Source organism: Notolepis coatsorum (assembly GCF_963971535.1).
Source record: "Notolepis coatsorum genome assembly, chromosome: 8".
Taxonomy (NCBI): Eukaryota; Metazoa; Chordata; class Actinopteri; order Aulopiformes; family Paralepididae; genus Notolepis; species Notolepis coatsorum.
The window spans coordinates 38,254,350-38,280,958 of NC_140172.1; the positions used below are offsets into that span (position 1 = coordinate 38,254,350).

General features: G+C 41.7%; 1 protein-coding gene across 1 annotated transcript; it reads right to left on the reverse strand.

Moving 5' to 3' along the window:
* Positions 1-188: 188 nt before the first annotated feature.
* ubtd2 (ubiquitin domain containing 2) lies at positions 189-26,609 on the reverse strand. The gene is made up of 3 exons (XM_084320684.1): positions 26,482-26,609; positions 15,067-15,303; positions 189-2,429 (listed from the first exon to the last, which is right to left on the reverse strand). Exons 1-3 carry the CDS (start codon positions 26,549-26,551, stop codon positions 1,909-1,911), a joined length of 828 nt encoding a protein of 275 aa, XP_084176810.1. The 5' UTR covers positions 26,552-26,609; the 3' UTR covers positions 189-1,908.

Sequence of the window (26,609 nt, forward strand, 5' to 3'; positions counted from 1 at the left end):
ACACACACACACACACACACACACACACACACACACACACACACACACACACACACACACACAGGTCAAGGACCAGCCATTGTCTATGAGCCCCCACTTGACATAGAGAGAGGCTCATCTGAATGGCTTGTTGAATCACATCACACACACTGACCTGGGCAGCCCAGAAAAATCTGACTGGGTAGTCAGTTTATCCTAGTCAGAAACCTTTGCATGAAAATAACAGGTGTTGCTTATGTGAGAGGCATTCATGGGTTCAAACATGTCCACAATGTCAAGGTTTTCTAGGAAATAAAGTGGCAGGCAGAGATCCAAGAGTATAAATGTTGGTCAATTTAATTAAAAACATTCTATTTCATCAAAATATGCAACTGTGTTTCTGAAATCCATCCGTTTGTCCCATGAATAAGTGTTGATGTGCACAATCCCATTCGCTCTAATGTGCGCACGCACGCATGCACACACACACACACACAAGCTGATTAACTACTGTAAAATAGATGATTGTTCTGATGATGTTAAGTTGAGAGAGCCATGTCTATATCCAAAAATCCAAAGAGGCTCTCTGACTATAACAAGGTTGAAACCTTGCAATGGTCGCCCCCTTGGTGTGAAGTGAACTCACTCCTTACATACTTCACCACCTGAATGGGATTCTTTGCATGTGGCTGAATGGGTAAGACCGCGGTGTTTACCACACGTGGTCACATGGTGCTGGTGAGCGGAGGGTTCCGAGGCCGTCAGAGGCCAGGTGCCTGCTAGTACCTATAGTGACCACCGTTACACAATCAGCGTCCCACTCCACGGTCCATCCAGGTCCATGACAAGGTGAAGGTTAAATCTGCTGGCTGACTAGCAAGGCCATTCTCTATATCTGTTAGCATGCTGAGCAATTCCCAAAATCAATTCTCGGGACTTTGGAGGTGGGGGTGGGCGGTGCAGCGGTGTGATTGATATATATTTTGTATTGACATGGCAAATATGAAACGTACCTTGTTGTTACATGTACGGTTCAGACATGGCCTCTGGCTGCCGCCCGTTCTCTTTAGCTCTGCCGTGTTTCATCATCTCTACTGAGGCAATGCAGGAGGGGAATATACATTTATCCAAACTAGAACATTAAAACTAGAAAATGACCCGAGTCCTATAATAATAATAATAATAATAATAATAATAATAATAATAATAATAATAATAATAAAGAAAAATGTTTGTGATTGTTGAACTACAACTGTAAGTTCCCCTCTTTCTGAATTGTCTGAATTGAACATGGAAGCGATATCAGCTCATAGCCACATCCATACAACCCTGCCGACCCAGTCCTGCCAGACAACAGCCCATGAAGAAGACCGAAACACAGAAACATTAAAAACACAAACGTCGCTAATAAAACCCTTTCCTTTTCCTTCGTCACACTCCCGACAAAGTTCTATTACCCTTTTTGCTGTTTGGTTTCCATAGAAACAGTTTTAAAAAGACATCAAAAAGGTCAAAATGTCATTGTGTAAAACCAGGGGAGAGGGTCTCGTCTCTGTCCCAGAGTCCTTTGCTCCGGCAGACAAACCCCTGCACCCCTACCAAACATGCTTTGCAAAACAATGACTTGGAGAAGAAAAGAGAAGAGAAGAATAGAGAAGAGAAGAGAGAGAAGTATTTGATTTGGACAGAACAGAGTGGAGTAGAACAAAGCAAAACAACAGAGATAAAGTCCCCTTCTCTTTCCTCCCTCACTCCATCATCTCGCTCTAACAATTTACAATTTTGTCATTTAGCTGAACGCTTTCATCCAAAGCGACTTACAGATTGTGAACAACAAGTCACCAGGAGGGGGCACATCTCTGGCAGCTGAGGGTCAGTGGCCTGTTACACCAGTCAACGTGCCTGTTCTCTAGGCCGGGGAACAACAAGCTAGTCCTCCACTGGTGTGGACTCCTGTGGCAGCGCAGGCACACCTTCCTCTGCCACGGCTTCAGTGGCCCCTGGTCCCTGTGTGGCCCCTGGTCCCTGTGTGTCTGCGGGCTGCTGCAGCGGCGGCTGGCTGAGGATGACCTGCACCACGTAGTCCCTGGAGATGTTGAGCTGGTCCAGACGCAGCCGGTCCGTCAGCGGCCGCCCGGAGAAGAACCAGCGCTGGGTCGCCGCCGCCACGCCCTCCTGACCCTGCAGCCTCCGCTTCATCATCCCCACCGTGTCCGAGGAGCGCACGGCCAGCCGGAGGTCGCGGCCCGTGGAGAGCCGCAGGCGGAGCTGACACTCGCCCCCGGAGCAGCCGCCGTCACTGCCGGCGGACGGGTCGGCGGGCCCGGAGTCCGGGTCGGAGCCGTCGGGCTCGTCGGAGCGCTCCTCTATCATGTTGACGGGAGGAGACAGGCAGTAGACCGGCAGCTGGTAGCGGTTCCCCAGCTCGTCGTAGCACTCCGTCAAGGCTCCTGGAGGGGGAGGAAGTGACACCGTTAGAAGCTTTAAGTGCATTTCTTACCATATAATCACAGATCTGCTCCAAGACCAATACCAACTCACGGAGGATAATCCTTTCCAATGCATTTGTAAAACTAGCCTCCAAAAGGCTCACGTTTTCTCATCTAACCATTAATCCTTTTACAAACACAATCCACCATTTGCTAAATGTCCGCAGGTCTCTCCTCTCCTAGATAACGTGTCGTTTGTCTCACACTTTCACCTCAAGATGACTGAATGAACATGGGCTCAATGGGACGACACATAGGTACTTTTTTGATACTTTGCAAAATGTTGTATAAAAATGTTGTGCAAGGGAGGAAACACTTCAAACCTCGCCAAGCACTTCAGTGACAGACACCAAGACCTCTCCAATGAGTACAAAACACGACAGGTTAGCGAATATTAAGATAACGTTAGCTGGGTAACATAACGTTAGCCAGCTGGTAGGATGGTGATGAGCTGCTAAATTATATGAGATTTAGGCCTATAGCATAATGTCAGGCCTACTTCATTGTAAATAGGATAACAAGCATAATGCTACAGTTAAATTAAACTGAATTTAATATTTGTTCCTTTTTAAATAATGAAAAATACAAAACTATAATAACCCTGTCTATTAGGTATTGAATCAGTATTGTTTCAGTTTCAAGTATCATTTCGGTATTGTGACACTAAACTTGGTATTGGTATCAAAGTCAACGTTTTGGTATCGTGACAACACTATTTTTGCTAAACAAAACAAGATATCGTATTAGGTATTCTGATCATAGGGTCCCTCTCCTGACTATTACCTATTCAACTTTAAACGAGGGATTGTAAACACTATGAAAAGAACATCATTAGAAATGTATAAGCATATCAATGCCAGTATCATTAATCTTTTTTATTATATTATTAGTATTTTGAAAAAGTATTTTAATGTACTCACAATTATGCAAGGTAGTTGCCATGCAATGTTGTGAAAATGCAATATGTCACTGCTGTGGAAATAAACCTTTTGATTGAGGAAACAAATACATTTCTTATTGTTTGGTAAATTTGGTATTTCTTGTTACAATTAATCGATTAATTGATCGTTAATGTTTGTTTGTAACCTTTATTTTAACTCGAAGGACATTGAGGTTTCCCTCATTTACAATGACGATGAGTTTACACACACATGAGCAACACAATGAAAATATAAAAAAAATAATAGAAGAAACTAAAAACAATTGCAATTTGACAAACAGAGATTTAACACCAGATGTTTAAAAGCAGAAGCAGATGGGAGGACCTCTAACTTTATGGTTTGTTGAAGAGCGTTCCATGTGTTGGGGGCATCAATAAAAAATGCTGTCTTGCCCAGATCCGAACGCGCTTGTGGAACCCTAAGAGTAAGCCAGCTGTTGGATCTGGTCTGATAAGCACAAAGACTCCGATCCAGCAATGATGATATATAAGGAGGGTGTTTACCACTAATGGCTTTGAAGATGAACAAGTACCAGTGGTAACTGCGCCTCTGAGAAAGAGAGGGCCAGCCCACCTTTTCATAAAGAATGCAGTGGTGAGTATCATAACTGTCACCAGTGATAAATCTAATAGCGGAATGATATACAGAGTCCAATTGCTTCAACGTAGATGCAGCTGCATGCCTATAGATAACATCACTATAGTCCAATACTGACAAGAATACAGCATCTACAACTCTCTTCCTACTGAGCAAAGGGAAGCTAGACCGGTTTCGGAATAGAAAGCCAACCTTCTGCCGAAGCTTGGAGGCGAGGCTGTCAATATGAGTTTTGAATGAGAGCTTCTCATTGAGCCATAACCCAAGATATATGTAATCGGTAACTCTCTCTATAGAAGAGCCATCAATAGTAGATATGAGAAGTTTAGTAAAGTCCACATTTCTAGCTCTTGTGAATATCATACATTTTGTTTTCCTCGAGTTAAGGACAAGCCTGAGCTGAGAAAGGGTGTCCTGCAATGAATTAAAAGCGAGCTGCAAGTTGACGGTAGCAGCCAGCGGGCTATCCGCAATACAGTAAAGAATAGTGTCATCTGCATACAAATGGGCTTGGCAACCGGTTAGTGAAGAGACTAGCTCATTAATGTAGACAGTAAAAAATACAGGCCCAAACACCGAACCCTGTGGGACACCTTTTGTAACAGTTAAGAATTCCGAATTGCCATGTGATGATTTTATACATTGACGTCGGAGAGATAGGTAGTCACGAAACCATGCAGAAGCACCCATATCCAAGCCGATATCGGACAGCTTTTTTAAAAGCAGGTGGTGATCGACTGTGTCGAATGCTTTTGAGAGGTCGACAAAGAGGGCCGCGCAGTGCTTCCTCCTATCCAAGGCAGAGACTATATTGTTGGTTACAAGAGTGATAGCAGAGATTGTACTATGGCTAGGTCTGAAACCGGATTGGTGAGGACTAAGAATAGAGTGGCTTGAAAGGAACTTGGAAGCACTTCAATTGCAAACTGACTAAGGTCTCAAGTACTTTGGCCAAGCAAGGAAGGGTGGAGATTGGACGATAGTTATCCAGATTATCTCTAACACTCCCTTGTGTAAAGGGATGAATCGTGCAGACTTCCAGTTCAGTGGGAATGAGCCAGAAGAAATTGATAGATAAAAAATATGAGTTAACGGCTCTCTAATAATTGGCGCAGCTAATTTTATGAAAAAAGAGTCCAATTGATCCTCGCCCGTCGATGATTTAGGGTCTATGGATTCTAAAACTTTGAAGACCTCCGAAGATGTAAACGGTCGAAAGGAGAAATGAGGGACATGATTCATGGGGAGAACATCATCAGAGACCTCCAGGGGAGGGAGACCTGGAAACAACCTATCAAATAGGTGACCAGCTTTAGAGAAGTGTTTATTAAAAGCAAGGCGAATGTCATTCGGATCAGAGATCACACAGTCATTTATTGTAATACTAAGGGGCAGAGTGCTAGAAGGCAGATTTTTGGTCAAATTAACTGCACCCCAGAACTTGGCAGGATTAGAATAGGAGTTGGTTACAAGATTAAAAAAGTAATCCGTTTTAGCTTTCCTTACAGCTGAAGAGCATTTATTTCTGAGCTGTCTAAATGACAGCCAGTGCTGGGGATCATGTGTGCAACGTTATCAATGATCGAGTAAGGAACGTGCTTACAATTTGCAACCCTAATTGGAACTGGACCAAATACAATGAATGAATGAATGAAAACTTTATTTAACAGATTGCAGAATGGGTACAATACAGTACGGCTCAATACATACAATTGTTAAGGGGATGCAGACCTGAGAAAGACGTTTGTCTTGTTTCCATCAGGGTCCCCCATTTTCAATTCATATAGACATTTATGACATACACAACATACATGACATTTATGGCATAGGGACATATAGGTATTTAGTACTGATACATTTGTGACATAACGGTATTCAAATATACAGTACTGTTACCCCTAGATCCTGACAGAGTATATACATATGATGGGGAGGGAACTGTACATTAGGAGGGGGTGGGTGGGTGGGAGGGAAATATACATACGGCGGGGAGGGAATATATACATGCGGTGGTGAGGAGACTGTCTATTAGGAGGTGGTGGGGGTTTTGGGCATTTACGGTGGCCAGTTTCGAATTGCAGCCTCCCGTAGGTGCTCTTTAAGAGCGGTTTTGAATGTGGGCAGGGATTCACATTCCTTTACAGCTTTGGGTAGGGCGTTCCACATTGTTGTGGCATAATTGCGAAACGTGTTTAGTCCCTTGTTTGAGCCGAATCTGGGTTTAACATGATTTGTTGAGCTTCCTCTGGTGTAGTGGTTGTGGTATTCACTGACCTTTGGGAAGTATTTTGACATGTACATGGGCACCCCGGTCGTATAGTGTATCTTGTAGACCAGGCCCATTGCAAGTTGCTGTACTCTGTCGTCTACTCTAAGCCATCCTAGGTTGGCAAAGTGGGCAGGGGTGAGGTGGGTTCTGGGGTTCAGGTCAAGTAGTAGTCTGACCAGTTTGTTTTGTGATGTTTGTAATTTTGTTTTAAGCGCCTTTGAGGTGCTTTGGTACCATGAGGTGCACGCATAGTCATAGTACCCTTGAATGAGTGCTCCTGCCAGAGTCTTCAGGGTATTCTTGTTTACCAGAGAGGAGATCCGGTACAAGAATCTAGTTCGTTGGTTGACTTTTTTTATTACATTGGATGCCATTTTGTCACAGGAAAGATTTGCCTCTAGGATGGAACCCAGGTAGGTAATTTCGTCTTTCCTTGTGACAATATTGTCACCCACTGTAACTGAGAATCCGTCGGTCTTGCTGAGTTTGTTATTTGAACCGAAGAGAATGGACTCTGTTTTGCCCATGTGTAATGATAGTTTGTTATCAGCGAGCCATATGCAGATTTTGCCTAGTTCCGTGCTGAGGGTTTTTTCAACCTGCAATTTGTTCTTGTCAGAGACCAGCAGGGCTGAGTCGTCCGCAAACAGGAACAAGTTGCAGTCACAGGCTGACGACATGTCATTTGCATAAATTAGGAACAACACATGCATTTACACCGTAACAACTCATTGTGGGGCCCAAGAAACATGTCTGAGGGCCTCCATTGGCCCACAAGCTGCACTTTGAGAATGCCTGTTGTAGTGTGTGTGTGTGTGTGTGTGTGTGTGTGTGTAATGTGTGTGTGTGTCCCTAAATTGGCCCTCTGTCATCAAACTTCTAGAACCCCTGCATTACATACACATACACACATTAGAAAACACACAGCTGTGCATAAACACACACATACAAACACCCACACACATACTGTACTGTGAGGTCTATTCCTACATGGGCTTTAAACAAAGGCTCATTATTTACAACTAGGATTAGGCCCAAGATGCAAGGTAGTCTCTTCAGGGTAGTTTCAGACTATTATGTGACAGCTAACGCTGAAGTTTTACTGCACTTTATGACTGTAAACCTTTGTTTAGTGAAATGCTTGTGAACATTGGAGTAAAACAGACCCGCTTTTGGATTTATGACGGGCTAAGAACATTTAGAAAAAGGGTATTTTCTATCTACAAGTCAAACACTTCATATAGCCTACGCAAAGGTGAGGTGGTCAAAATGTTTATGACTGAATTTAGTTTTGTATGGTTGTATGTATATTGTTGAGTGGTGTGTTGTATGGTTATATGTATATTGTTGAGTGGTATGTTGTATGGTTGAATATATATTGTTGAGTGGTATGTTGTATGGTTGTATGTATATTGTTGAGTGGTATGTTGTATGGTTGTATGTATATTGTTGAGTGGTACTGTATGTTGTATGGTTGTATGTATATTGTTGAGTGCCATGTTGTATGGTTGTATATATATTGTTGAGTGGTATGTTGTATGTATATTGTTGAGTGTCATGTTGTATGGTTGTATATTGTTGAGTGCCATGTTGTATGGTTGTATATTGTTGAGTGCCATGTTGTATGGTTGTATATATATTGTTGAGTGGTATGTTGAATGAATGAATGAATGAATGAATGAAAACTTTATTTAACAGATTGCAGAATGGGTACAATACAGTACGGCTCAATACACACAATTGTTAAGGGGATGCAGACCTGAGAAAAATGTTTGTCTTGTTTCCATCAGGGTGACCTGTTGTATGTATATTGTTGAGTGGTATGGTGTATGGTTGTATATATATATTGTTGAGTGGTATGTTGTATGTATATTGTAATGTTGAGTGGTATGTTGTATGGTTGTATATATATTGTTGAGTGGTATGTTGTATGTATATTGTAATGTTGAGTGAGTGGTATGTTGTATGGTTGAATGTATATTGTTGAGTGGTATGTTGTATTGTATGTATATTGTTGATTATATATTGCGTTGTCGCAGAGAGGGATTACAAATGAATGCATCAAAGTTCAATTAGGTCTCGAATGTCATTATTTTTTATAAAAAATGTACAAATCAATTGGATTGTCCCCTAATGGACAGTGCTAGATAAAACAGCAACATAGACGAGAATCTTTTTAACCTTTCAATATGATTTTGAGTAACGACATTAAAACGTAAGACTTTTAGACTTTCTTATCCAAAGAGAACCCAACTGTATAATCTTCCAACGTTACAAGTTAAGCAGTATTCCAGGCTATTATCTACCAACATTATGTCTGGACATATCTGCCAACCAGTCAGGGATGGATAACACAACCTGCCAATAACAAAACATTTATGAGAAACAGAGTGGAAAAGTGAAGAGAATGACTACAAAAGTACAATAGTAACAAAAGTTGAATTAACATCCTAACTCTAATCCTAACCTCCTTCAAACATTGTGCCACACAACCCCTCTAAGTAGAACTCCATTCTCGGGTTCTGACAGTGCTGTCTGCTGGAGTGCCGGGGCAGAGAGACGGTGACATCAGGCCTGAGGAATCCACAGCTGCAGCTCAGCCGGCTCTGACCTGATCTTGACAGACCAGGAGGAGTAGACGCTGGGGGCAGTCCACTCCTCTAAGTATTTTCTGGGATAAGCACAGTGTACATTTAGTGGTTGAATGAATCTACACAGACCTTATTCCATCGGGCCAGCAATCAGGACATTGTAGACTCAACCACTGAATTGCATACTTATTCCACATAATTGTACGTGATTTAAATCAAATAAATGAAATAAATCCACCCCTCTTGTCTGGCCTTTAAGACTGTGGAGGTCAAGCAGTTCTTCTGTAATTGTCATATCATCAATAGAGGCCTTGCACAGAGTGTTCTCTTTCTTCCAGGAAGGCTGTCTGTAACCAAGCAACCATTATTTAATTTTTAAAGAAAGTGTTGCGGTTGCTACACAGTAAAATTCCTAGAGTTGATCAACTGTTCTACTCTACTCTTTCGGATTCATTTGAACAAAAGTGTAAAATAACACTGAGGGCGGGATCCACAAAGAATGGATTGCACGGTGCTAATTGCACCCTTACTTACAATTCATTATGAATTGAAAACGGGGAACCCTGATGTAAACGAGACGAAAGTCTTTCTCTGGTCTGCATCCCCTTAACAATTGTGTGTATTGAGGCGTAATGTGCGGTGATTGATTGATTGAAAATTGTATTAACAGATTGCAGAATGGGTACAATACAGTATGGCTCAATACACACAATTGTTAAGGGGATGCAGACCAGGGAAAGACTTTCGTCTCGTTTGCATCAGGGTCCCCCATTTTCAATTCATAATTAATTGTAAGTAAGGGTGCAATTAGCACCGTGCAATCCATTCTTTGTGGATCCCGCCCTGTTGGTAAAGATAACTGTACAAACCAAAACAATCTAAATCTCCTTCACCTGTGTAAAAAGCCTCTGCTGGGAGACAAGGCTAGCATCGAGCTGCTGCACTTTCTCCACCTGTTTACTGCAGGACAATCGCTGGTATGAATTATACTGCCCTGTTTAGACAGAAACGCTAGCAGGTGAATCCGCAAAAATATTTTTTCGGATGTGCCTTTCGTTTATACGGAAACGCTGTTTTTATGGGGTGAACCCGTAAAAAAGTGAGACCACCTTCCAGGGTGGAATTCCTAGAAACTATAAACCTGTGCGCTATCATCTAAACCAGGGGTCAGCAACCTTTTTGACATGGAGTGCCTGTTTGAAATATAGTTGTAACTAGTGTGCCTCAACAATATTACATGCATCGTAATTTTTTTTCTGATAATCAGGTATTTTTAATGATAATCTTTACATTATTACATCATTATTGTTATTGTTATTATTAACAATATTATTATGATGGTTGTATCAACCCTAAATCTGAGTTTGGGGGGGGGGGGGGGGGAATGCAATGCAGACAAACAGCTGCATACAGTGCGACCATTTCACTCACATTTGCCCATTCATTTTTGGACACATCACACACCATCGGTGTGTGTACTGTACGTGTGCTGTCATAGCTCCACCTACAGGACTAATGGAGAACACCAGGAGAACACCAGGATGTGAATGGAGGGTGAATGTGAGGTATATCGTGTAAATAAGTTTTGATTGATCGCAAGACTACACTGTAAAAAAAATAATAATAATAAGTTACCAGAACTTAAAAATATTGAGTTCAGTTACTGTGCATTAAGGTTTTCAGTTTTCAATCCATAATAAGTTAACAGAAAAATAAGTACACAACCACATTATTTCAACCTAATAAAACTATGTTTATTGTCATTGTTTTAAGAACACAAGTTGACTTGGTAATACTCACATTTTGAGTAAAAAAAATGGCTTTTAACATGTGCAATGTTCAATGAAATAGAAAAATAAATAATAAAAATGGTTGATTAATCCCACTGGTCACAATGGTGACCGTAATAATGTTTTTGTTATAAGGCTCTGCAAATGTTACTGAATGATGTAGCAATGTATTTCCAGCTAAATTGAAATAATAAACAAATAAAGGGTCTCAATTAAATATGTGGTAGTAAAAAGAACATGTGGGAGGATTTCAACAAGATAAATGCGACAACAGTGCAAAATATTTCACTATAATATTTCAGAGCAAATTTTTATTAATTTTTTTACTGCTGCCCCCTGTGCCTATGCAAATGCCCCCGCGTGCCTATGCAGGCACGCGTGCCTAGGGTTGCCGACCCCTGATCTAAACTGTCAAACCGCATAAAACGATGACGAAAGGGTTGTCAAGGCTCTCGTCGCGCGTACTGCTTATATCACAGGCATGCGCCAGTAGCCTAGAAGCGTAAACAAAGCATGTCTGATTCTATCCATGGCGATCACCTGAAGGCTACATTGGCAGTACTTTTAAATACACAAGAATCTGTCCCGCGGCTATCACAACTATTAGTACTGGACCCACTGTCTGTGAGTGACTCTGCTTTGGTCCAATCACATTCCCCACCCACAGTCTGCGAATCAGAGGCAGAGTAGGGCGGGTCTTCACAGCACGTCATGTGACATATGCGCCAATCATGTGACAGTGGGGCTCCGTCGTCTCGAGTCGTTACAGCGTCGTCTGCACGCAGAATTCCATCCCAAAACGCTAGTCTAAACGCAAAATTAAAAGTGAGACCGTAAGACGACTTTTGCGGTTTCTGTTCAGACTCTCTCCGTCTAACGCTTTTTCATAACAGCAACAGTCTCTTGGCAAATGAGACAAACACACCTGTTTTTGGCTTTCATTTTAAAAGTATTCAACTTTCCACCGCTCCTGAGTGGCGGCCCTCGCTGTAGACTTCACATTTCTTTGCTGTGGCCGTGTGAATAATCTTTTTTAATAATTTTATTTCGAATGTTTACACATACAAATAAATAAACATAACAAACAAAAGAAAATCGAAATCTTTTACAAATAAACCAACGAAAAGGATAGGTTTGAAGCCGAAGGCTACATAGCAGGAAATGTCTGTTGCTAATTGTCCATTTGCTTGTTTACCATCTGTTCATGAAACATTAGTTCCACCTGTGTAGTTCCTACTTGGTGTATTTGGTTCCCATGATAGTGCTGCATCGTAAAGTATGGGACACATATAGTAAATTTTGAGAGACAAGCCGTGGCCCCTTTTAAAATCGGACATGCCTGATTTACAACATTAGCCACCAAATGGCTAGTGCTAATGTTGATATCCAGTGACCCTGCCTTCACCATTGTGTGTCCTTAGTTTGCTATCCTTGTGGGGACCAAATGTAAATTGACCAAATATCCCCACAAGTGAGCCATTGACCGGTCCCCATATTTTAGGGTCATGGGTGAGGTTAAGGTTAGGGCTAGTTGTGTAGTTGTTATGGTTAAGGTAAGAGGTTAGTGAATGAATGTAAGCCAACGGAATGTCCCCACAAGTGATGGAAACATGGTCAATTAATGGTTTAGATCAGGGGTGGCCAACCAGTCAGAGACTAAGAGCCACAAAAATTACTGTGGTACCACAAAGAGCCACACCATATACCAGCGTTTCTCAACCTATTTTTTCAGTCACGGCACCCTTCATGTGTTTATAGGTCTCACCCTCTGGCCTCTGAAGTTGCTAATGTCTTTTTTATTTGGGCCTCACAGGGTTAAAAGTACCCTGTGAGACCCACGGTTGCAAAATTACAAAATCACTTTTAGCCATTTAAAAAAATAATGTTTATTTAAAAAATGTTAAAGGGGAACTATTTTACTATTTCTTTCACTATTTGGGCACTTTTACACAATTCCTGTGAGTCTATGGAACACCTAGGTTTTTTTTTTAAAAAATGCATTGTTTTGTATTTCTAATCAAGTACTAAAAACCGCATTTTTCTACCTCAAGATCTTAAGCCGTTTTGAGGCTGGGCTCCAACCACTGTGTTGCCTGGTGCCAACTGCCACATCAACTGCCACATTATTATGCAGCTGAGAAATCTCTGACATCACAGATGCACATTTTCAGATGACTCAGTTCAGTGAGGGTGAATATTGTGAGAGGAGAATTGGAAGAATTCGCCAATATGAGAATTAGAGACATATATCCTATTAATATAAGTCCACATAGCTAAGAAACAATGGTAAACACTGAAAAAAGCCATTTATAAGATAGTTCCCCTTTAAGCACATGTATAGTCAATTGGTCCTGTTGTTCATCCTCACAATGCTATTTGATAGTAAATGTGTTTATATGTCCCACCCTCTGGCCTCTGAAGTTGCTAATTTCTTTTTAATTTGGGCCTCACAGGGTTAACCTCTTAAGCCCGAGATATACAGTAAAAGTGTATATTTTCAGCATTACGTTTGTTTACCAATTAGTTTCAAGTTTCAAGTTTCTTTAATAGTTGTCATACAGAAGTACAGAATACTTTCATACAAAATGCTTCTTACTGTTACGCTCCAGAGACTGTGCTAGACAAGATAGTATCAAATAACATAGTATAGCATGTAATTTAGAAGAAGAAAATGAGGTCACAGTGTTCGGTATAGACATATGTACAATGTTCTGAGTTACCATATAATATACAATACTATGCAGTGTACTAATGTACAGTACTATATAGTGCAAAGCAGAAATGGGATGAGGTACAATTTAGGTACAATTTACAGTAAGGTGTACGAGTTGTAGTGCAATCCTTCATCAATAAATATAAAGTGTGGGGAGTGGGTGCTACAGTGTGTTTGTTTAAAGTGGGTGTGTGCTATAAAGTGTGTGGAGTGGGTGCTACAGTGTGTTTGTTTAAAGTGAGTGTGTGCGTGTGGATGTGTGTGCTATGTGCGTTTGGTGGTTGTTGTTGTGTAGTGTTCATTGTTCGTTTAGCAGCCTGATGGCCTGGGGATAGAAGCTTCTTCTGAGTCTTTCTGTGCTCGCCTTGAGACTCCGGTATCGCTTGCTATTTTAACTGTTATTAGTGAAATATAAGATTATAGAAATCTCAGGGCATTGAGTCGGAAACCGGCGCATATTGACAGGAGGAAGTGGCACAGCCAAAAGTGAGTGTAGTCTTTTGAAGGAAGAGACTCAGGGCTTTCAAATTTCGAAAAACTACCCTACCCAGCTCACACCAGCCCCTGTCAATCATCTGACTTCTGGATTTACTTTTTAATTTCTCTTATTTTTTGGGATTATCTCCCACAAACCTGAACGTTATTGCCATAAAACAGAACGCAGTTAGTTTCTCTACCTTTCTGTGAACGTCTTGCAAAAAACGGTGTTGCAATATGATGAAAAATGGTGGAGAAATTTACATTATAAAAAAGATGGCAGAATTCAGTACTGTATCTACAAAACCTTCTGTTTAATCATCTTCCCTTTATTCATTTGCTTAGATTTTTCAGGTCTGGTCAATTTTAGCATGGTGTTATTTACAGTCAAAGATAAAAATGTTTTTAAATAGAATTGATATTCTCCTTTGGTTCATTACAATTTACTCAAGCCTAGTAACAGACACTATTTCTGACACTGATCCATATATGTCCCTAGATTCAGATACCAAGAACATGCAAATGGACCATTTAAAAAAAAAATGTAAATGTTTATTCTACGTCCTTATGGAATGAGTGACATAAAAAAAAAAAAAAAGTAAAAAAAAAGTAAAAAAAAATATATATATATATATATATATATATATATTTAAAAAAAAAATTTATGGATGGAAGAGCCGCACATTGACGGGCAAAGAGCCGCATGCGGCTCGCGAGCCGCGGGTTGGCCACCCCTGGTTTAGATTAATCGACTAATCGATCAAATAATCAACTGATTAATCGATAACAAAATAATCGTTAGTGACTAGGGGTGTAAAGGTACACCGTACACGTATCCGTACCGAACCGTTTCAGTACTGGACCTTAGGTTCAGTACGGCTGTGTACCGAACGAATACAACGGTATGTTAACAGTAACGACTGCCCACCGGGGGCTGTTTTTTTTCACAATCTAATATCATTATTATAAAAAAAAATTGTTTAACAAGTCGATTATTGATTTCAATATAGAATATTCGTTGACAGCCTTACAAGTACAATTAGTTACTGCACACTACATCACCCCTGAGTGGAACATGGAAAGCCAAACTTCCTCCCACTGTACCGAAAACCCGTACCGAACCGTGACTTCAAAACCGAGGTACGTACAGAACCGTGATTTTTGTGTACCGTTACACCCCTACTGGTGACAGCCCTAGTGTGTGTGCATGTGTGTTTTACCGTGCGGCAGTGTGATGCTGGCCCCGTCGAGGATGGCCTGTGCCAGCTGGTGGTCGTTGCTCTCGAAGGCACTGGCGGCAGCGCGGAGTGCGTCCCAGATCTCCTTGCGGCCCTCAAAGGCTGGAGCGGTATCCCAGAACTCATCTCTCTTGCTGCGCAGCTGGCCCTCAGTCATGGGGTAATCGCTCTTCCATTTAGGACGCTCTCTCTTCAAGGGCTGGTTCCGCCCTAGAGCCACTAGGAGGGAAGGAGAGGGAGAGGGAGGGAGAGAAGGAAATAGGGAGGCAGGAATGGAGAGCGAGAGAGAGAGAGAGAGAGAGATGGGGGAGAGAGTGAGATAGGAGAGAGAGTGAGGCTTGATCTGAAATAAAGCAACAGCCTTATCAGCTCATCAAATGTTTAACAATACTAAACCCTGACAGTTACACATGAGGAGAATGACACAGCAGTGTTCCATATGCAATCAATCACCATTTACTGGACCAACAAAAAGAAACGTCTTCTGAATTAATATACAAACACATGCAGGACAGGCACACACAACTGCAAATGCCTGCACACTTTCATATGCACGTTTACACACACAGGATCACAGAATCAATGACCCTAGGTCCTAGGAGGACTATGCCATTACAGTAGTCAGCTAGCAGGCTGCATTGGAATCAAACTGTGTTTAACTGTGTCTTCCGGTCTACAGCAGAATTACTAATGAGCAGCCCCATTATCTCTAGCACTGTTGAGGGGAAGGCAGGCACAGGACTGTGTATGTGACATGTGTGAGAGAGAGAGAGAGAGAGAGAGAGAGAGAGAGAGAGAGAGAGAGAGAGAGAGAGAGAGAGAGAGAGAGAGAGAGAGAGAGAGAGAGAGAGAGAGAGAGAGAGAGAGAGAGACAGCGAGGACAGCTGACCCAGGTGTTCAGTTACATCTGCAGTGTCCATACTCTCTGGTCATCACATGACATGGGTCCAATGACATAACGACGCCCTGACCTTCGCTGGTCAATAGATGCAATTATATACGCCCATCTCTTCACTTACTTATCGGTTTGGCTGCATTCCAAATTGACTTGTCTTGTGAGTGCATTTAGTGGCCTATTCAATCTACCCACCTGCCCATCATCTATCTGCCTGTAATGCCCATTAACATGTTTATCTACTGGTCCCCTTTGTTGGCTACTTGCCCACCTGTATGTTTGTGTTTACCCGTCTTGCCTGTCTGCCTTTTTTTATCTCACTGCCCTGCTGTCTCACTATATCAGCCAACTGTCTTTCATTTAGAAATGCTAGCCTACTTGGCTGCATGGCTTGTACTGTAGGTCCCAAGTGCTGCTAGCTGATCCCCAGGAGGGAGCAGCATGGGTGATAGAACTCATTACTAGGGCTGTCCCCGACTAAGGATTTGGATGGTCGACTATGATTGGCCAAAATTTGCCGTTAGTCGACTATTGGTCGACTAAAAAAAAAATATATATATATATATATATATATATATATATATATATATATATATATATATATATATATATATATATATATATATATATATATATATATATATATTTTTTTTTTTTTTTTTTTTTATCATTCCATTTGGGCTGTGGGGGGTGCTTAATGTCTGAAGGAGTCGACTGAAGGCTTCTTGTCCTCTGCAAAAGCATGCAATTGGTCCACTGATGGATACATCTTGATATTTGTCTAGTCTAGTGTGTTCATTAGATGGGGGAAATCCTCTTTCAGTGCCTCTGTGCCTGTTTTCGTAGGCAGTTAGCCTCTGGTATGCGTGCCATTAGCGTTAGCCACGCTTCTAGGCCTCTTTTCTTTTGGAAAGAATGATAAAAAAATAATAATAATAATAATAATAACATTAAAAACTATTTTATTTTTTTTTATTTTTTTTTACTATTCGACTAAGAGGTTGGCCAGTCGACTACGGCTCCTTTCGACCGATTAGTCGACTAATCGACTAATAGGGGTCAGCCCTACTAATTACCATGCAATACTAATGGTCAGGTATGCTAGTAGAAGTCCTCTGCATTTAACATGTCCTAACTATTCAGGAGCAGTAGGCAGACACAGTGCAGCGCCCGGTGACCAAGTCCACGTCTAATATACCAGCCTTGGTCAAGGGCACTGGCAGGAGTATTTACCAAGCATGCATGTCTCTTAGACGTAGTTGTAGCCGAGGAGAAACGAGTGTCAACAACAAGCTGTGGTGGAGTAGCCTAGTAGTAAGCCTACTGCAGTTAGTTTAAAAGCCAGGCATTTCATGTTCAGTGTCACAAGAGGTGCCCTCTAACGGAGAACTTGCTGTCCCATGAATTCAATTTGTTTTAGGTTATGGTTAGGCGTGAGGTCTCCAGTGAAGTTTAAGATTATGGTATATAATATATGTTTATGGTGGACAGTTATAAGGCCCGGGACACACCACCTACCTGATAGGGGTGGGGGGGGAAATCGATACGTAGTAGTATCGCAATACTTTGCGTGGTGATACTGTATCGATACAGGGACGCCAAGTATCGATATTTAATTTTTTATTTAAAAAAAAATATATATATATTTTTTTTGTATAAGGAAGTTGCATTGTTCATTTCAATACCTGTAATAGTACAGTAGTCCACACACACGCACACATGTGCATTCAGTTAAGTTGGAATATGACTGTAATACAAACAGTTCAGTTTGTCAGGTACATGCAACACAGATTACAGTGTTTACATCTGTCTGCTTGAGAAAATACCATGTTCTGCAATAAAAATTATTGAAGTGAGATGAACAGACTGAACTTTATTTTATTAGATAAAACATGTTGACAAAGTTTTACTTTGCAGTTGAAAAAAGGTAATATGCAATATTAATATCGCAATACTCAGCATATCGCAATATATTTAGTATCGCAATACTAGCGTATCGTGACTCAAGTATCGTGATAGTATCGTATCGTGAGGCCTCTGGTGATTCCCACCCCTACTACCTGAGCAGCGCGTGTGTGCCACGGAACCTCTTGCTTTTCATTCCGGTGCCCATGTTATCAGGTTAGCGCAGCCACACAGCCCATGTTAACAGGTTAGAGCAGCCACACAGCCCATATTAACAGGTTAGCGCAGCCAGACAGCCCATATTAACAGGTTAGCGCACACAGCCACACAGCCCATGTTAACAGGTTAGAGCAGCCACACAGCCCATGTTAACAGGTTAGAGCAGCCACACAGCCCATGTTAACAGGTTAGAGCAGCCACACAGCCCATGTTAACAGATTAGAGCAGCCACACAGCCCATGTTAACAGGTTAGAGCAGCTACACAGTGACCATGTTAACAGGTTAGCACAGCTACACAGTGACCATGCTAACAGGTTAGAGCAGCTACACAGCCCATGTTAACAGATTAGAGCAGCCACACAGTGACCATGTTAACAGGTTAGAGCAGCCACACAGCCCATGTTAACAGGTTAGAGCAGCTACACAGCCCATGTTAACAGGTTAGAGCAGCTACACAGCCCATGTTAACAGGTTAGAGCAGCTACACAGCCCATGTTAACAGGTTAGAGCAGCTACACAGCCCATGTTAACAGGTTAGAGCAGCCACACAGCCAATGTTAACAGGTTAGAGCAGCTACACAGCCCATGTTAACAGGTTAGAGCAGCTACACAGTGACCATGTTAACAGGTTAGAGCAGCTACACAGTGACCATGTTAACAGGTTAGAGCAGCTACACAGTGACCATGTTAACAGGTTAGAGCAGCTACACAGCCCATGTTAACAGGTTAGAGCAGCTACACAGTGACCATGTTAACAGGTTAGAGCAGCTAGACAGTGACCATGTTAACAGGTTAGAGCAGCTACACAGTGACCATGTTAACAGGTTAGAGCAGCTACACAGTGACCATATTAACAGGTTAGCGCAGCCAGACAGCCCACATTAACAGGTTAGCGCACACAGCCACACAGCCCATGTTAACAGGTTAGAGCAGCCACACAGCCCATGTTAACAGGTTAGAGCAGCCACACAGCCCATGTTAACAGGTTAGAGCAGCCACACAGCCCATGTTAACAGATTAGAGCAGCCACACAGCCCATGTTAACAGGTTAGAGCAGCTACACAGTGACCATGTTAACAGGTTAGCACAGCTACACAGTGACCATGCTAACAGGTTAGAGCAGCTACACAGCCCATGTTAACAGATTAGAGCAGCCACACAGTGACCATGTTAACAGGTTAGAGCAGCCACACAGCCCATGTTAACAGGTTAGAGCAGCTACACAGCCCATGTTAACAGGTTAGAGCAGCTACACAGCCCATGTTAACAGGTTAGAGCAGCTACACAGCCCATGTTAACAGGTTAGAGCAGCCACACAGCCCATGTTAACAGGTTAGAGCAGCTACACAGTGACCATGTTAACAGGTTAGAGCAGCTACACAGCCCATGTTAACAGGTTAGAGCAGCTACACAGTGACCATGTTAACAGGTTAGAGCAGCTACACAGTGACCATGTTAACAGGTTAGAGCAGCTACACAGTGACCATGTTAACAGGTTAGAGCAGCTACACAGCCCATGTTAACAGGTTAGAGCAGCTACACAGTGACCATGTTAACAGGTTAGAGCAGCTACACAGTGACCATGTTAACAGGTTAGAGCAGCTACACAGTGACCATGTTAACAGGTTAGAGCAGCTACACAGTGACCATGTTAACAGGTTAGAGCAGCTACACAGTGACCATGTTAACAGGTTAGAGCAGCTACACAGTGACCATGTTAACAGGTTAGAGCAGCCACACAGCCCATGTTAACAGGTTAGCAGTACTGTCTATCTGTATGTCATGTATGTCATATATGTTATGATGAATTGAAAATGGGGGCCCCAGATGTAAACAAGACGAAAGTCTTTCTCTGGTCTGCATCCCCTTAACAATTGTATGTATTGAGCTGTACTGTACTGTACCCATTCTGCAATCTGTTAATAAACTTTTCAATCAATCAATCAATTAGAGCAGCCACACAGCCCATGTTAACAGGTTAGAGCAGCCACACAGCCAACATTACAAACACCTTTCACTAGTAGTAGTTTCAATGTCTATATCTGTAGAATGTCACAGACATGCAATATATATATATATATAGCAGTTGCATGTTATTAACCCTTTCACTACCACACTACAGACAGTTAACCGCCTGTAGTGTGGTAGTGAAAGGTTGACCTTCTGTAGTGTGGTAGTGAAAGGGTTAACCTTCTGGAGCATGGTAGTGAAAGGGTTAAAGGAGAGGAAGAAGTGGAGGCTACATGTGTTCTATATAGTCATAGCAGAAACCCCATGTAGGCTATCAATATATTACCTTAATAAGTTAACAGAACATTCAGAAGGACAGTAGTTTTCTGTGTTTCTCTAGTTATCTCTCTGGTTACAACTCTTCACCTCTGACCACTCATCATCAAGTATGGAGCTGCAGCATTTCAGCAAGGCAGCCGTCACACAGGTAAAGGTGAGCTGTGTGGACATATAGCGTTAGAGGCCACCCATTATGGCGCTACACATGAGATGCCTGGCTTTCACGCTATCAACGGCGGTATCTTCCTCCGAGACAGGACAGAGACACAGGCAGACAGACAGAGAGGAGATAAGCAGGTCGGCCCGACGATCGTGTAGACAGAGTCAGACTGAGATCGATGATCGTAAGTCATTTAAAATGTTTTGATAAGAATCATCCAATCATCATAGCAATTGGCCCACATGTTATCTGGAAATCAAAATGCCACAAATAGCCTATATGGTGGACCAAATGTCAGAAATTTGGTATGGAAATAGTAATTAGCCAAAATGGTGAATACCACTCAATTTATGAAATCCTATTTTATTCCACATGTTAATCCATGTGATAGGACAGTCCAATAAATATTTGCGAACATGAACAACTCCAGAGATCAGGGAGCTGACATTACTAATTGTTATGTCATCATCAGGTATATACATCCATAGACAGTGAATGGGAGACTGATTTTGTGGACCCCTAAAATGTAAGGGGTCTGTCTGAGTTTTATCCTACTGTAGTGTTATTTGGGAATCAGTTTCTCAGGAACTTAGCATGTCTTTTTTTTTTACCATGCATATCTTGTGTCTTACCTATTTTATTTTTTCTATGCCTAGGCTATTTTATTATTGTATTTTGCACAATCAATGCGGGCATGACCACCCACATTTCACTGTATGCCCTGGTATGTATGTGACAAATAAACCTATTGATTCTTGATTCTAGTGCTATCAAGTCTGAACCAGAAGATCCTCCTGGGTGCTCTTCACATGTACTATCTCTCCTAATGCATTCTCTATGGAGCAGCCCCATTCAGTCATACCCGATGATAGGGCTGCGCGATTAATCGTTTTTTAATCGAAATCGCGATTTGGAATGATGCAATTATCAAATCGCCAAGCCTGCAATTATTATTATTATTATTATTATTATTATTATTATTATTATTATTATTATTATTATTATTATTATTATTATTATTGTAACTGAGGGGTACAATTCCCTGACTGTATTACTAGATATGATACTTACTACCACTACCTTTGTACTTAATATTCGGCCACCCAGTACTCGGCATAAATATATTATGATGAACACTGTCACGTAGATGAAACGGATCCAACACAAATGTACGAATTAGAAATAGGTCTTTATTTCTACACAGCGATGGTGTGTAGAGCAAGCACTTAATCAAATCAATCACATTTATGAATGGGAATTAGTATGCACTTTTATGGCAAGAGTATTCGTCGGTATATCAATAGAGAATGTCCAATCTCTGAAGGCGCAGGTGGTACATATACGACCTGGAATAGTTTAAGGAATAACAGCAATGATACTTTAATGATTATAGACTGGATACACTAGGGGGGGTTAATCCGGTCGCTTGTAAGCCGACAGGAGTAGGAAGGGGGGGGGGTAGAATCCGGCTGCCTCATCCGGCCAAGGGTATCCCAGGTGAACCCACTGTAGTGCCGTTCAATGCGCCGGCGATCCTTGGACCACAGATGAAAGCAGGTGGACTCTTTGTGGGCCGGCGTCCTCCGGTCCACGGAGGAGAGACGTGAAGCGACCTCGTCTTGCAGAGCGTCTCCTCACCTTGCGTCCTCTCCAGGGGGGGGGGTTCCAACACACGGCAGTGTCGGGGGTCTTTATCCATGGAATAATCAACGTATACAAAGCATAATCCGTGCCGGGGAAGGCGGGCTGTCGTCGGTAGAATAATCCGGTATACAGGTCCACTCGCTCGTCGGCTCTGGGGCTCCTCGGGTGCAGCTTCACGTGGGGTCAACCACCCTGGATAAGCAGCCAGTTCTCTGCCCGAAACGATGGGGTACTGACTACGGTAGTATTCTCACCGCACGAAGCACTATATATTAACAGACTATTATTAGCTTAATAGACTACGTCCAACTCGACGATATAGTGCCAAATATGACTATTCAAATATTAATATACACGATGTCTCAATACCGATGGTAAGCCGAACTTGGCCTTACTCCCACACGTGGCGTCGCGGGGAGGCTTTACGTCTGTGACTCTATTGGAGGGTAAGAAACTGGACTGAAAAGGAAGTCCTACTTTAGTAGCGCAGTATATATACGCACTATGAACAAATAGTCCCATTAGTGGTGCGGTAGCCAGATTCCTACGCGGAACTAGGACTTGTTCGTACATGTTGAGCGGTACGTTTGAACTGGGTCTGAGGGGTATGGCAGCCTGGCACCAAGGTCTCGACCAATAGTAGAATGGAGACTATTATGGGATGTTCAGTAGGCTAGAATGGATATTCAATGCATATTGTACAAGGAATATACAAGGGATATCAGGGAATATTAGAGAATATACAAATACAATTAAATATATATATAAATAAATATATATATTCGGTTTAATCTGGCCCTTCACAACAATTATTATTATTATTATTATTATTATTATTATTATTATTATTATTATTATTATTATTATTATTATTATTATTATTATTATTATTATTATTATTATTATTATTATTATTATTATTTTTATTAATTTTTTTATTTAACCAGGAAGTCCCATTGAGATACAATATCTCCTTTGCAAGGTAGACCTGGCCAAGATGACAGCAATAACATTTGTAATACATCACACAGCAATAAAATGTGCGATACATCACACAAGAACATAATAAATGTGCATGTATACAATACATCACATGTAAACACAAAGCAGAATAGTCTACATGATAGTGAAAGTGTATAATACAGGATAATACAGTAATTTTGCAGTTGGGACCCGACTACAGAAAGCAGCAACATGCTTCTTGTAAAAAAAATTCAAAATATGTTATAATCGCATCGCAAATCGCAATATCTGTCAGAATAATCGCAATTAGATTATTTCCCAAAATCGTGCAGCCCTACCCGATGACATCACAAATTTGAGTATTGGCTCTCTGGTTTCTGGCTTTGGGTCAGAGTTGCTCATGCTCACAGATATTGATTGTAATTTCCTAGGCCATATGGAAGAACAGTTTAATGTATTCTTAAAAAGGAACACACCAACATTAAGCTCACGTCTTCTCCAGAGTCAGACAATAAGAGAGATACCGATTTCCTCTCTGTGCGTTCACTCAGTAGAAAGCTATCCGGCTGCGAGATAGCCTAGCTTAGCACAAATGAATGGAAGCGAATATGGACCACTAGCCTAGCTTAAAACTCTGGAAGAGGTGTTTTTGGCCAACAGTATGCATGGGCAAAACTCCCAAAATTGCGATAGTCACTGTGAACTATTCAAATACTAATCAATATTTTTTTTTTAGACAAAACGATATTCGCATTAACTTTCTTTTTTAATCATTTTAATATTCAAAAATCTATGCCCATGCCTAGCCAGCAACAAGGCTAGCTGGTCCGTATCCTCTTCCATTAACGTTGTGCTAAGCTAGGCTAGCTTGAAGCCAGATAGCTTTCTACTGAATGCACAGAGAAGAAATGGGTAACTTTCTTCTTGTCTTGACTCTGGAGAAGATGGTAAGCGCATGTCCCATAATGTTGGCGGGTTCCTTTAAGTTTGGTTGTGATCGGTGTGTTCCTACAGCCCGATCTCACTTACAATATGTAAATAAAGTACTAATCAACATAAGATACATATTATAGGGGAGCTCCAGTAGCTCACTGCGTACCTCGAGCGCTATTTCGGCGCCGGGGACAACCGTGCTCGTCACGGATCTGGGGTAGCAAGTTCGATTCCCGGACAAAGCCGTAACTTTCTCAGAGTGTCTTCCCCCCATCTGTACCCCCATTCAACCTGTTTCTGTCGATCATTCTTGACCAGAGAAAAAGCGATAAACGCAAGAAGAGCCAGCGGAATGGCCAAAGTTAAAAAAAAAAACTAAAAAAAATACATATTATACATTATGTTATAGCCATAAGTAATATATTTACGAATTGTATCGAAAATGTAACATGTGTATGTATTACAAATAAGTATATTACATATTATAATTTAAAAGAAAAAGTCATTGTAACTGTACTGAAAGTAGTTTATTGTTTATTGTAACGGTACTGGAAGTTGAAATACTGTCTATTGTATCTGTGTCTTGTAATCCCATAATGGGATGGCATGATTAATTCATTAATTTGATACCTGATGTTTGGTGCCTGTCTGGCGGCGGCAGACCAGTCTGCTCTGAAATTAAATTATGTTGGGCCTTCCAGGCAGTCAGATATTAGTGGGTATAGCTTCCAGACAGCTTAACTGTAACAGTAACATTCGATTTTGGTGTCCTCGATCCACCCCCTCAATATCCTGTATTGCTGCACTGCCTGTGAGGCAGCCCCTATTACACAGCATTATTTTGGCTGTCTGTAAGATATCTATTAATACTTGGCTGCCAGGAAGGCTCAACGTCATTTTGCTGGCTGGCAATAAATCAATACATCATTGGCAGGAGAACACTGCTCATCATTGGTCTGAGCAGAGAATGGGGTGGAACCATATAGCTGCCTTCCAGTCATTAGTCGGGGGAACAAAAGTCACCTCTGCAGATTTTAAGGTAAAGGTTAATATTTCTGCATGTATGTAGCTCTTTAGGCCGTAGTTGGACATATTTATTCCCATTGATCATATAGTGCCAAGCATCTCATTCCCCTGTCTTCTTTATGAAAACGCGTTGATTGATTGAAAAGTTTATTAACAGATTGCAGAATGGGTACAGTACAGTACAGCTCAATACATACAATTGTTAAGGGGATGCAGACCAGAGAAAGACTTTCGTCTTGTTTACATCAGGGCCCCCCATTTTCAATTCATCATATCTCTCATCACATCTCAATCTCTATTCTCACTAAATGTCAAGGAAGGATATCAGATGTGGTGGGTTTAGTGTTTTGGCATAGTCATTTCATTAGACGGGCATCAATGTCACTGAATAAATGAGCCTGCCCTTGGCTCTATCACTATGAAACTTGCTGTGAGTCAACTCAAGCTTTGCAAATCCCCTTATATACCATTTATTCTCAATGCATCCATCACGATATTAACATTAGGCCTAACCTACATGCTGCCCTTTGATAATGGCATTTGTGTGGCACTGTCCCATGAATAAAACGTATATTCTCGGTGGATGATGCACGGACGTCATGTTATGGATGCTCTATAATATGGCTACTACTGTACCACTTGTCTAGCTAAATGCCAAAGCTCATCCATGAACATGTCCATAGTCCTTGGCCCCCTAGAGTCTTTATCATCTACAGTTGAGTATTTAATGTTCATATTAAATCAAAATGAGCTTGAACACTTGCGATTACTCCTAGTGTGTACCTTGTGCTTTGACACACAACCATAACGCAAATTAGTTTGCACCAGCTTCAAACGCCAGACACGCTCCAGTAATAGCACTCAATTTACCAATCGATAAAACATATAGGTTAACGTACGTTTACAGCTGAATATGCATAATCGTGAACACCATCTACCAAGCAGCATTAAGTGAAAAGTGATTATAAGAGCTGTACACTATTTATTGTGTTCTTCAGCTCTGCATGATGCCATTGCGGTCTGTGACCCACATTTGTCTGCAGCAGCGTTAGCAGGCTATACAGCTCAACACACGCCCTCATCACAATGGAAAGAACAAAGGCTGCGACCAGCAGCACTAACAGACAATAATAAATAACAACTCCGTTATAAAGTAAAGTGGGTAGACGGTGCGTCAGATCAGAAGGCCCCGCGGAGGAGAAGAGGACGACCGGGGCTGCTATTCGTGTCCTGCCTGCCTGATCGGTGTGTGAGAGGGAGAGGGAGAGAGAGAGAGAGGCTTGACATAACGGGGAGACCAGGGGAGCAGAGACACGGACAAACCCAACAACACCGTTCTGTCTGTTCCACTAGAACTCCTACCTCCGGTGCCGTCTGAGTTCTCGTTTAGGCTGCCTGAAGAATCGTGGTGGCTCCCGACACAGCCGCCCATGGATGTTTCAGCTGCTGCAGCCCTGGCTATATTATAGCTACCCCCCCCGCCGGTCCCA